This window comes from Aquila chrysaetos, chromosome 13 (genome assembly GCF_900496995.4).
Source record: "Aquila chrysaetos chrysaetos chromosome 13, bAquChr1.4, whole genome shotgun sequence".
Classification (NCBI taxonomy): Eukaryota; Metazoa; Chordata; class Aves; order Accipitriformes; family Accipitridae; genus Aquila; species Aquila chrysaetos.
In genome coordinates this window covers 21,044,106-21,056,787 of record NC_044016.1, presented here as the reverse complement: position 1 = coordinate 21,056,787, position 12,682 = coordinate 21,044,106, and the positions used below count along the sequence as shown (strand labels likewise).

At 46.6% G+C, this 12,682-nt stretch overlaps 1 protein-coding gene across 5 annotated transcripts in view; it reads right to left on the bottom strand.

Annotated features, from left to right (window-relative positions):
* MDGA1 (MAM domain containing glycosylphosphatidylinositol anchor 1) overlaps window positions 1-12,682 on the bottom strand; it is a 152,509-nt gene that overhangs the window by 88,741 nt on the left and 51,086 nt on the right. For all 5 annotated transcript variants that reach the window (XM_030034531.1, XM_030034532.1, XM_030034533.1 and 2 more), the window contains exons 3-5: window positions 10,970-11,144; window positions 6,417-6,613; window positions 3,447-3,579 (exon numbers count right to left, since the gene is read on the bottom strand). In XM_030034531.1, the coding sequence (XP_029890391.1) occupies window positions 3,447-3,579; window positions 6,417-6,613; window positions 10,970-11,144 (505 nt within the window). The remainder of the gene's footprint in view (window positions 1-3,446; window positions 3,580-6,416; window positions 6,614-10,969; window positions 11,145-12,682) is intronic.

The following is a 12,682-nucleotide window of genomic DNA, read 5'->3' as shown; positions in this document are numbered from 1 at the left end:
CCCATACAAACAAGGCGAGGAGGACTGCTCTCTCCCCAGCACCAGTGCCATAATTTAGCAGCACAACTACTGCCATGCTGGGATATTGCTTTGATGCACTGAATCAAATGTCCTCTCCCTGGCCACAGGGCTTGCTAATTGTGCCAGAGGTGGCCAGCTGGGCCCAAGGAAGGTGGCTCCTCTGCCACCTGTGCTGGTCATTTTGAGGCCAGTGGTAGAGTCCTTGAATTTTGGGATGCCACAGCCTGCACTCAGAGCCTTTGACAGGTCTCTTTGCTGGAGTCTTGGAAACAGTGTGCAAGGGTTAATGAGCACCGATCAGCAAAGGAAGGATTTGTATGTCCTTTCCAAGCTCTAGGTGGTTTCACTAGCCGTTATGAAGCCCAGGAATGCAATAACTCAACACCCTGTGATCAGGCAGGACACATTCCTGTCGCTAATACGCTGTCAGCTGAGCATGGCTGACACCAAGTAGCTGTTCCTGCCTTCTGACATTGTACTGGTTTCAGGTTCATAGGGCACAGAAAGTGACAGATGCAGCATCTTGCCTGGGAATCTCCATCCATCCCTGTCAGAGCCAGAGAAAGGCTGAGACCAGCCTATGTCCAGAGAAATGTCAGAGTTGGAGTACACAAACCAGAGGTCCTGCAGGCTCTGGTTAAGATTTAGGGCTCTTGCAGTGCTTGATGAGCACATATCTGATCAACACTCATCTTGCCCAGTTCTGGGCAAGGCAACAGAGAAAAAAAGTGACATGCTGGTGCAAGCACTGCCTCGGGGCAGGTTGTGTGTGCATGCAAGAGGGAGGCAGGGAAACTGCAAAGCTGCCACCCACACAGCTCCAGGCAGCAAGGTCCCATGATGTGCCCCAAAATGGAGCCCTGGCTGTGGCAGCCTGTGCAGGCTCCCACTCCCACTCCTGTCAGCAGACAGAGGTTAACAGTCTGCGGACATTGTTATGCAGGAGATGAATCACATTTATTTGTAACCTGTGGCAATTCCTTTTGTTCTTGGCTTAGAAAACCTGCTGGCGGAGTCTGCTGAGCAGCAAGGGGACCATTAAAAACAAAGAGTCGCTTTCAATTCCCTTTGAAGTCCAATTTGCTGCAGTAAAACTGCAGGAGAATTAACCAGCTGGGCTGCTTAATTTTGCAGAAATCGAGGAAGGGGAAAACGGCAGCCTGACCCTGCTAGAGTAGGTGATGACAGCCCAGTGCTGAGCTGGTCCTGTGGCTCTGCAGACGCAGCCTGCTGCTCTAGAGCCATGCAACAGCAGCAGGACAGAGGAGGAGCAGGGGAAACCTCCTTCCCATTAAGGTTGCAGACCAAGAACCCATCCCCTTCTGCAAGGGCCAAGCTGCTGACACAGAGCCTGGGAGAAGGACATCTCCTTGCCGGAGACTACGACCTGCCCAAAGGCCACTGCCAGAGGAGCCAAAGTGAGCCAGCTGAGAAACAACAAACGAACTGGGAAGAGAAGCTTTCCTTGGCCTGACATGACCTGACCCACCAATTCCCCTCAAGATCTATAAGTACTTGGGTCTATAAATATTTAAGTGATCGATTTCCATGCATCTTGATGCCCTTTGGGCTCTCCTCAGTTGCAAAGGCGAAGGCATCCTAGGTGAAGCTGCTCAGGATTCTGGGCACAGCCAAGGCTACAGAGGCTGCTAAAGCACAAGTGCAAGAGGGAAAGAAAAGACCTATGCAAAAAAAGAGAGAATTAAAGATTTTTCTTTAAATATTTCCTAATCTATGCACAACACTACCTCCAGGGCAAGTAAGCCAGATAATATTTCATGTTAAATATACTTCTGTTATTTAACACAAATCCTGCTCACACCACAATGCCAGCTTCATTTTCACCACCAGCTTTTAATACCATTTGCTAGGAACACTTTTTCAATGGTCCCTTTGAGCTTGTAGTGTCAGGCTCCACTGTAACTACGTATAAATTGCATCTATAACTAAACAACAGGAAAAAAGAACTAGATGTATGTGCTATTTAGTCCAGGTTCAGAGTTTAGGTAAGTACTTAAGAAGTTGGTGTAAATTCAGCCATACCACTGGCTTCTGATCTGCCTACCAACCTGAAAATACATTTTCCCCGTTCACTCAGTAAAGGGGCTGGACTGAAATGAAGGGTAGCTTACCTGTGCTTGGGTGGCAGGGGGTGTGGACATGAAGAGAAATCTGATTTTCTAACTCTTCAAAGGTAAAAGACACAACAGGGAAGAAAAGCTGTATGAGATCCCTTTCTTCATCATGAGCACAAGATAAGTTTTTAAAGGGAATATTCCACCATTCGCTACAGTCTCATCCTGAGAGAAATTCAGGTAGTGGTGTGAGTTGTTCAAGACATGTTCAGAGATCTTACCACACAGAGAATATTTTTTTCTGACATTAGCTATAGTTCCCTTTCTTAAGCTCATTATTTTTCTTCTTTCTACATAAAATGATGCCACTATTGTTCAGCACCTTGGGCTCAAGTCAGATCAATAAACATAATTTATACAGTATCAACAATATCCCATCAACAGTTGGCAACATCAAAAGAGTTCTGTCTCCACTGCACAAAGATGACACAAGGGATGAAAACTGCTTTGTGTTACATTAGAGAGGTGAATAATTCAAACAACTACAATGCCTTTCTTTCTGATCATGGAATACCTCAGGGCTGGAAGCAATTTCCTGACATTTACTTATTATTTGAAAACATTCAACACGTGTGGGGGCTTTGTGGGAGGGTTTTTGTGGGTGTGGTTTTGTGGGTTTTGTTTGGTTTTTTTCTTTAATGGACAGGTTGCAGTTAGGTCCTTGCAAGTATTTGGTACATGATACTCAGTTATCAGTCAGTTATTGCAGGTCAAGCAAGAGGCAGCAAGCTGATTCTGTTTGCAACTGGAGGTGTACCCAAGCACTGCCAGTATGAATATCAGTGTAAGATTTCTTTATTGGGAAGGCACCAGAGATATTTGCTTTCCATAAACATCGGCACCAGCGGAGCCCGTTAGCTGGGAGGTGCTGAGAGCACAGCCTGGCAAACCAGGCCAGAGTCACACACGAATGAATTATTTGTAAGAACTCCTGCAGCATCTGCCCCACTCTAGACTGTATCAAATCTATTTTTAAAGTCACTCTTAGAATTATAAATAAATAAAACAGTGTCTGGGTTAAAAACTACATAGTGCCTCAACACCTACATGTAGCCTGCTTTAATGATCTCACGGCAGGCCTGGCCAAGGCACTGGCTATACGCAGAGCTACGAGAAATTAGAGCATCCCTGGCCACGTGAAGATTTGTAATCCTAGCAGCCTCATGTGTACATGAACGTGAGGTGCTGCAGGCCCTGGACAGGATGCTGTGTTACCTTCCTGGAGGGGTAATGGCTGTTGAGCAGGCGAGGGATCGGAGGGCTGCAGGGGCCCTCTGTGTCCCCTCTTACCTGTGGTGTTTGTGAGCTGGAAGGTGATGGATTTGTCAGGGATGCTGCAGACGTTGCGGACGGACACCTGGCACGTGTAGCTGGCATAATCCTGGGGACGCAGGTTTTTCAGCTTCAGGACTTTGGTTTCACCCTGGGAGTTGGGAAAAAAGGAGGGCATTGGTAAAGACACAGGTGTACAAAGCACAGCTTATCACTGCAAGTCCATAACCTGTCCCAAACTATACAGATTACCAGCAGCTCCCATCAAAACCTCAGGGAACTGTGCAGACTCCAAGCCCCCCTAGTTATATATAAAGGAGATAGAAAATGTTTGCAGTGGTAACTCCACCTCCAGGATTTCTCAAAACACCCAGCAACCAACTGACATTTAACCTGAAAGCACTGCTGAACAGGTCTAGGTCTAATTTCTCATCAACTGCCATCAGAATCATCTTGCAAAACTTGAAAAACCTTAAACTTCCTAGAACAGACCCTGAGATCTCACACTGACATGTTGGTAGGATCCCAAGGGACATCACTGGGGTCTCAACATTGCAAACCCAAAGTAAATCAGAGCAGATTCAGGCATTAATGCTGGCCTAAATATGACAAGTTCAAAAATTAGGCGGTAGAAATTTGCAGTACAGAGGGAAAAAAGATAATTCCAATAAATACTCAAAGAAGCCCCCAAAACTTTCTGATCTCTCTTCTCCAGGTTCTAATCTTATTTATGCTGGTGTAAATCTAGAGTGACTGCATGGACTTTGATAGCCTTTTCTTGTACTATGGTAACAACCAAACAAAAATCACTCCCTGGCACTCCATTAGTTACTGGCTTGTTATAGAAACAGAATCAAGTTGTTAAATTAACAATAGATGCATTCTGTATATTTTTCTTTATGGAATGTGGAAAGCTCTGAGATGCATCCTGTGGTTTGCACACCTTGCAACTCATACGTCTTCCCATGACAGCTTGTCGCTGTTGCTCTCCTTGTGTTTGTCTAAATCTCTTTTGGAGAAACAATTCCATAATTGCCTGCAAATGTGAGAAGGTGTCAGCACGACAAATCCTCTTGAGGACAACCTCAAGGGACTGGATGATGAGCTCAGGCATGCTAATATACAGAGAGCAAGGATCTGAACTGAGTAAATTAGAAAGATAAATACTTAGGAGACCAATAACCCTAAGAAAGTCTTGTCCCCTGAGATTTGTTGCTATGCCACACAAACGATGGCATTTACAATGTGCATGTCAACTACTTACTTACAGGGTCATATGCATCCTGTTTATTGATTAGTAAATGTGGGGTAAATGTGTATAAACGTTCAGGGTAAATGAGTTTTAAAAAACTTCTACAATAAAGTCTTCACCTCCTTTTTAATGTAAAAGCCTACCCAAACCTGATGCTGATACCAGCTCATCTCCAAGACAATATTACAAAACCCTGCAAAGGGTGCTTTGTTAAGCATAGGGCATTTGAGCGCCAGCAAGGTTTTCCCCTCCCAATAGTGTTGCAGAGGTGTGTTTTTGTTAACTTCAACTCTTACCAACCCAAACTCAGGTTTATGCTGGTGTGGACCGTAAGGGCATGCCTGTGTGAGCACAGCAGTCCTAACACCCTCTCTCAGAGGTAGCAATGACCCATCATGGTGGGAATACTGCTTGATATGAGCTGCAGGATGCTGGGTCATCTACACATTAATGCTGCAACACGGTGAAATCCTGCCAGATGCCTTATTTAGTTCAAGAAAATATCTCAATTCCTAAGACATCCTCTCATTAAGCAATGTCTCCTGTTAATTACACTGAGCTTAGTGAAAGCTGGAAGAGCCCATGGTGGCTTCCTCTAAGGCCAGGGATGTCCTGGTTGCGTGCCACGTAGCACTGGACTAGACAAAGCTCTCTTCAGGGCCCAACAGCAGTGCTGACCTACAGCATTTCTGCAAATCTGCCGCTAACCTGCAGCTCTTTTCTCTCTCCTCATCCCCCTGAATGTTTCCATTTGGCTGCCCATTTCCACGACCTACAGAAACAGCACATTTCAATAAAATGCGAACACAACTACATTAACTGAAAAGTTGCCTGGAGCATCGCTCAGAAATCAAACTCAGCCAGAACGCGCTCAGGGCCCAGCTTTGGGAGCGCAAGGAGGTGTGTGGGATGAAACAGGTGCCCTGGGGAGCAGCCCTTTCAGCCCTCCCTTCCCACCCATCGCTGCCTTGTGCTGCCGAACAGCCTTGCTGGAAGCGCTGAGGCTGGTTAGCATCTGAAGGACATTCAGAGCCAGAGCTCAGCTTAGGATAACATGCCCAGAGTGCCTTGGCAAAAGAAAAATTCCCTTCCATCTCCAACTGCATTGGCAGGCTAATTACTGCTAAGAAAGTGGCGTTCAGAGAGGTGAGTCCAGCATAGGCAAGCAGAAGCAGAAAGGATGTGGATACCCTGACACAGGATGACAGTCAGAAAGAGCTCAGGCAGTTGGGCTGCCTCTGTTACTCATGAGCACTAGGAAAAGCTCTTCATCATTTGCCTCATGGACCCCACTGCAATTCCTGCCATTCACTCACACTACTAAACAGGAAGCAATTCCCCTGATTTACAGAGCTTGGGCACTCAATTAAGAGAAAAAATTAGTAATGGGTGCTAGAGGAGACCCAATCTTGGGATTGTTTGCTTGGATTTTAGTCTCAGGCATGTAACCTCATAGGGGAGCTGTGACCTACTCTCAGGGACAGTTGCCAAAAAAAAGAAGGGACTTCTAGGCTGTCACGCTCCCTCCTGCTGCTCTACTCCTCTTGTCCCCTGGGAACCCGCATACAAAATAGGCTCTACCAGCCCTTTCAGAGACAGTGCTCCTTGCAGTGACCACCACCCTCTCCCCAGCATCATAATCCACACAGGGAAAGAAACACCATCCACTACTGAGTGCCCTGCATCAGCAAGATGCTCAACACAAGCTGGTGGACGTTTGTTTTTTTTTTTTTCACCTGTGTATAGAGGGGTTCATAGATGTCAACACCATTGTCCTGACTGTGGGAAAGCGTCTCAGCTCCCCGTTTCCAGATGAAGCGAGCTGGTGGGTTGGAGTTGACAGTGCAGCGGAGGAAGACAGTCTTCTCTTGGTAGAAGCTGCCACGTACATCGCTGATGGTCTGGTGAACGGTGAGAACAGGTTCATCGAGATCTGGAAGGAAGGTAAGGAGGGCCGCAGCAGTTGTTAGTGAAGCTTGGTCTGCACGCACAGCCTGCAGAGCAGATGATGCTCCAGGTGCCAGGAGGAGAGGGGAAGCTCCCATATATTTGGCTGAGAATAACTGCTGAATTAAGAGCTGATCTGAGGGCAGGTAACACAAATATTATCTAAAGGGAACAGATAGGAGAAGCCAAAATTCTCCTGCTCACCACACAACCTTCAGAGAATAGAAAGCACCCTCTGCTCTGCAGATCCCATGTGGTCCTCAAGCAAACTCCCTGCCTGCCACATGCCCCTCAGACCAGTGGGCTGTTTCACCTTCCTCAATGACACCCCACACCCCAAATCACTGCTCTTTACTTCAGTGAGAGGTCAGAAGGATCCCAGGAAAGTTTGCTCCATCATAATTTCTTCTGCTTCCACTATCCAGATCCCAAATGCCTCCTGAAACCATGGAGCTAAGCCTACAGCTGTGAGATGCCCACACAAAGGACATGACACACCTTTGAGTCAAGGGGTGAGAGCAGAAGTTAGGACAAGATCAAGGATCTGAGATGGAGAGTCATCTCCTAGAGAGGAGCAAGTCTCGTGGGATGCCATGGGAACACGAGATGCAAAACACTGTGAAAGGTATGTACAATTTCTCTCTCTTCCTATTAAAATATTCTCCCTGTATTTTCTTCTTTTCAAGGTCTGTACTGACTCTCCCTCTTCAGCAACTTCTACTCACTGCATCCCCATCACCCACCCCTAAACTCATTAGATTCTTTTGTTTTCTCCCTTTACAGAAAATGCTCCTTCCAATTCCCTCACCATTCATGCACCAGCTGCAGCCATCACGATTGAATCAATGGTTATCAGTCACTTCGCTTGCAAGGACACAAAAAATTGCCCTGCAGGGAGCATACTTTCTCCATCCTCTCAGAGCACACTGATCCCCAAGGGTTGCCCTCCTAAAAAGGGATCATTTTCTTGGGCTTTTGGACCAGACATCAATGCTTGAACATCAAGGAAGCATAGGGAAAACTTCAGAGGGGGTGGATCTTTCTCCTCCCAGAACCACTTTGAGACTGATTAGCGTTAAATGTAAAGATCCCATTTGACAAGATGGGACTAATTGGCCCCCTAAACTGAAATCTGTCCCTGTGCCCTTAAGCATATCTTAAGGCATCTGTTGAGCTCAGTTGAAGCAATTCTACGTTTTCAGCAGCCTTATGACCCCATCTTCAACTGCAAGGAAACTGAGGCACATGCACCCAGTATCCTCTTGTGCTGCCAGCACTGCCTTCTGCACATGTTAGTAGAGAGGAAGAGGATGTATGCTCATCACCTCCTGCTCTCCTGTGCCACCTAATTTTCATGGTATTTTGTTTTAGAGATTTGTAAGCTTGGAGATCTGACTCCCAGAAAGGAAGAGGGAAGCAGGGATGAGTTTCTGCTAACATCATGCAAATAATGTATGTTCTCTGCTGAATCACAAGTGTCAGCTTATGGATTTGCATATTTTAATGAGCTGTATGCTTGGTAGATAGCAGTTGTAATGGGACCTGAGATTTGTCTGCTTGACCACACCATAGCTCAGAGATATGAGTAGAGCCATTAGCAGAACAATGACAAAGCACAACCCCCGTGCCAAGACTGAAGAAAAACATACACAGGTGGAAAAAAAAAAAATCTCCTCTCCATACAGTGCTGTCTCTGTGTGGCCATAGGGTGACTGAATTTTACACCAGATTCTCTTGGACCAGGACCTTGGGCACAGCCTCTCCTCTCTCCTCCTTTGTCCTTAACCCTCCTTTATTTCTTCACACTTCACATGAGTAACTGTGTAGCTACCATCCTTCTGAGGCTCCATTCCTCAGCAGGATGCATGGCAAAACACTTCCCGTACTGATCAAAGAAGATACTCACCATTCAAGCCTCCTGGCTCCCAGCTACTCCCCACACAGAACACATCTTCCTTTTGGTTGCTAAACCTTTCCTCCCTTGAGTCTTTCAGCCTTCTTTTGTAGCAGTCAGCTCTAAGTCTAGCCCTCCTGAGAAAAGCTAAAATAAGACCTACGATGATATGTATGTCCTTGATGCACGAGTAATGCCACTGATGTCAGTGAGCTGCACAAATAAATTTGGCCCAAGGCTGCTCATGGAGATGATCACATAGGATGTTTTATGCACAATATAAGCTTGTAAACATCCATTCTTTCTTTTTCTTTACTTTCTCTCTCTCTCACATGGAAATACTCCAAACAGCAGCTGCCTCTTTGCCAGTATCTAACCAATACTTTAAAGCCTCAGTTGATGTCCACTTGGGGCAAAAGAATAACTTGCTACATAAGTTAGTGTTTCCAGTTTAACATCCTCTTGGCACCAATGGTGCTCTCTGCACAACCTTGCTGTCTAATACTAAAAGTATGAGTGAGGACTAGCACTAGCTGTCAAGGATACCAAGGTTCACATGAGGGTGATTACTTACTCCTAACTACAAACTGGGATGTGGGGAAATAAGGGGTTTGTTTTCAAATTCTGATTCATTCAGCTGAAGGTTGCCGGGGTGAGCGTTCAACAAAAACTGTGCCTTTTCCTATGTGTTCCCTTGTACCTAGTGCAAATACTAGCAGAAAATAGTCTCTCCTCCCCCAAAACCAAGTGAGCAAACCAGAGGTACATTACCAAGTCCATCTGCAGAGTAGATGTTAGTATGAGAAAGCCCTTGGCCACCCCATTAGCCCCATAGTTCTACAGGTCAGAGCTGCACGAGGGACCACAGGACACTACATCACTCTAGCTCCAGCCCACACCCCAGAAGTAAAGGGAGTGCCCTCGGGGCATAAAAAGATTCATGCCACAGTCCTGTTCCTAGAACACAGGCCCTGGCAAGGTGTCATACTGAGACTTGAGAAAAGCAAGTCCTGTTTGCAATGGAGAGTTATCATATGCCTCCACCACATGTAGGAGAAGAAATGTGCAGAGAAGCCAGGCAGATGGCTGTGTGGCAGGTGGGTATCAGAACTCCTCCAAGCCAAGCTATGCAATGCCCATGAAGAGATGCTCAATCTATTTTCCCAGCCTATGGGATAGGGCTCATACTACACTACTCCAATACGGGGTAGAGCAAGGAAAGAACAGAGACTGGAGCTGCTCCAAGGCATATAATAGAACTGCAGATCATGAACTTGCCAAAGCCTAAGGAAGTTCAAGTCTATGGCATACTTTGTGAGAGTCACATCATTGTAGGGCTGGACAGTAGGACTAAGAGGAAGCAGTCAGGCAGCCATTTCTGTCAGCAAAGCTCTGCCCAGACTCCAGGCAGGTACTGGGGTTTTGAAGCCTGGAGGTTGCTCTACTGACGGACAACCACAGCGCACCTCAGCACAGAAGACTGTCTTGCTAGAAGGAGTGTGGGGATAGGTGGTGACAGGTTCAGGGAGAGTTCCAGCTGCTTTATCACACTTTACATCTTTTTAGCATCAACCTCTTGCTGGCTAGGCCTTCCCAAAAGATATGAGTGAGGAGAGGGATTTGGTGTTACTTGGGTTGGAGGAAACTGGAATAGTGGATAGCCAAGGACAACGGGCAGAATGGTAATCTTCCCCAGGAGAGCAAATATCTTCAAAAGTTGCCTAGACCTTAAATCTTGGATTCCTCCCATATGGGGGTTATGGGATAAGTTTAATTTCCCTCCCTTTTGGCCACAGCAGCCCAAGAATAAACAACACTAAGACAGCATGAGAAACCTTCAAAACTTGGGGCCCAAGGTGGAGAACTACTAACACCATCTCCAGGACACAAGAAGGAAGGGCATCACAACCAGCCAGAGAAACGTTGAGTCACTGAAGCCAAGGCCTCACAGATTCCTTCATGTTCAGCCCTTCACAGCTCAGCCTCCTCAAGTGCATCCCAGAGTCTTTTGCTCTGTTTCCACCATGCTACAGAGGTAGCAATGCTGGGAGCAGGGCACTGGTTTCAGGAATGCCCCAAGCATATGAGGCACTACCAATTTCAAGAAGCATTGGTTTGCTTCAAGCATTGCCAGCTTCAAATTGAAGACAAAGAAAGCAGAAGCCATCTACAATGGTACATCCCAGACAAGTGTTAGGGACCCCTGGCAGTGATAGACACTATGGTACCTAGATAAGAACGACTCACATGGACAGGCAGAGCTATCTTTTTCATGGATGGATCTAATCTCCTGGGGAAAATGGACCCTGGGGACACCGCACCAGTCCCTTTGCTCCTGAATCAGGTGCACGTGGTCCTAGGGCAATGCAGCTCCCTGCCGGCCCCGCAGCAAGGCAGAGACATGCAGTAGAACTGTGGGAAGGTCTGGGTTGCCGCTAAACGACTTACACTGCACATCTACTCGAATGGACTTGATGGCAGGGACCCCAACCCCATTTTCTGCTTTACAGTAATAGCGTCCCCCCTGCAGCCTTTGGATCTTCTCAATCCGAAGGGTCTCGTTAAGCACTGACGTCTCTTGGAATTTGTCCGACGCGCTGCCAGCAGTTTTGGTCCATCTCACCTGCATGAGAACAAGAGAAATACAAACAATCAGTGACACAAACCAGAGATCCCAAGGGACAGCATCACTCCCTTTGCTCCTCTTCCCCCTCCTCCATAGCCACCCTCAAAAACAGGCCCTACAGCACCACCAGACCTTACCAAAGTTCAACTACTGATCTCAGTATGTCTCAGTAGACCAGCTGCTGATTCTCATCCATCACCGATCCTCACATCCGAGTGTCCAGGATAACCCCTCAGTTCACCCAGACACACACTGCATATTTACCACTCCTGCTCTGGTCCTGTAAACCCAGCAGCTTGGTTAGTTTTACAACACTGTCTGCACAGCACAGCACTTTCAGCATTAAGCCTTGGGACCCCATGTGGCTGGTAGGCCATGAAGCTACAGCAGACATCAGCTCACAGCTACAGAGCTTTTACTGCAGTCAACGCTCTTTCATCTTTCTCTGGACAGCAAGGCTATTTCTGCTGTTTGCTTTTCCAAGTAAGAGTGAGAAAATGCGGTTGCTATCTGGCTCTTGCCCCTTTCCCACAGGGAACCCCTGTGTGTGTTATTTTTATAAGTCATCCTTTTGCAGTACACAAGCTTGTACTTTGATTTTAAAGATACAGGAAAAGAAAAGAAAAAAATCCCTTCAGATTTCAAACTATCTTGCATTTTTTTGTCCTTATGTTGCCTGTCTTAAGATCCTGTCTTGCAGGGGTAATGGAGCTGCATGATATTTCATGGTGAATGGTGGCAAGAGGACAGCGCTCCTAGAGAACGAATGGTTATTCTTATGTCTGGAATGAGGTACAACCCTAGCAGTGGCAGTACAAGCTTCTCCCTTGTTTTCTGCAGTCCAGACAATGAAAGAGAGAGATAGCTTTTCTCAGCCCATTGGTTTCCTATATCTGCAACCTCCCTTCTAAAGGTTGGTGACCGGTGGTCTCCCACACTGGTGCCCATCTAGACTCTGGGGCTGAGATCCAGCAAGATCAGCCACCAGAAAGAAGACAGATTTTCATTCAACATTGGCCACAGATAAAATGGACCAGACACCTTGACCACTCTGCCAGACTTTGCCTAAAGCTCACTGCCATCACCTGATTGATGCTGATGCTCTAGAAAGAGCAAGGGTGTCTACATGCCACTCCCAGAGCACTAGGCTGAGCAGATTTTCAGAACTAATGACCATGGATTTATTTAGCCTTTGTAGGCTTATTATGAAATTGTCTGAAGGCCCCAAGACTCTCAGAGTCTCCTGTTTGCAAGGACACTTTAGCCAGCTCTTTAATCTTTTCAATTTCAATCTCATTTAAGTATTTTGGCCACATTTTCATGCTTTAATGACTGGCTGACAGAAGGGAAAAGAGAAGATTAAACAAAGGTTAGGATAAGAGCTTTACTGGGGAAGAAATCTATCCATGAGGCGGGAGGGCAGAGATAGGACACATGCCACGTTTCATGTGCATGGGTTCCAGCCTCCCCAGTCACGCCTGGTTCCATGCTCTGGTGTCCCCCATGCACGTCCAGGCAATGACAAGCCACAATGT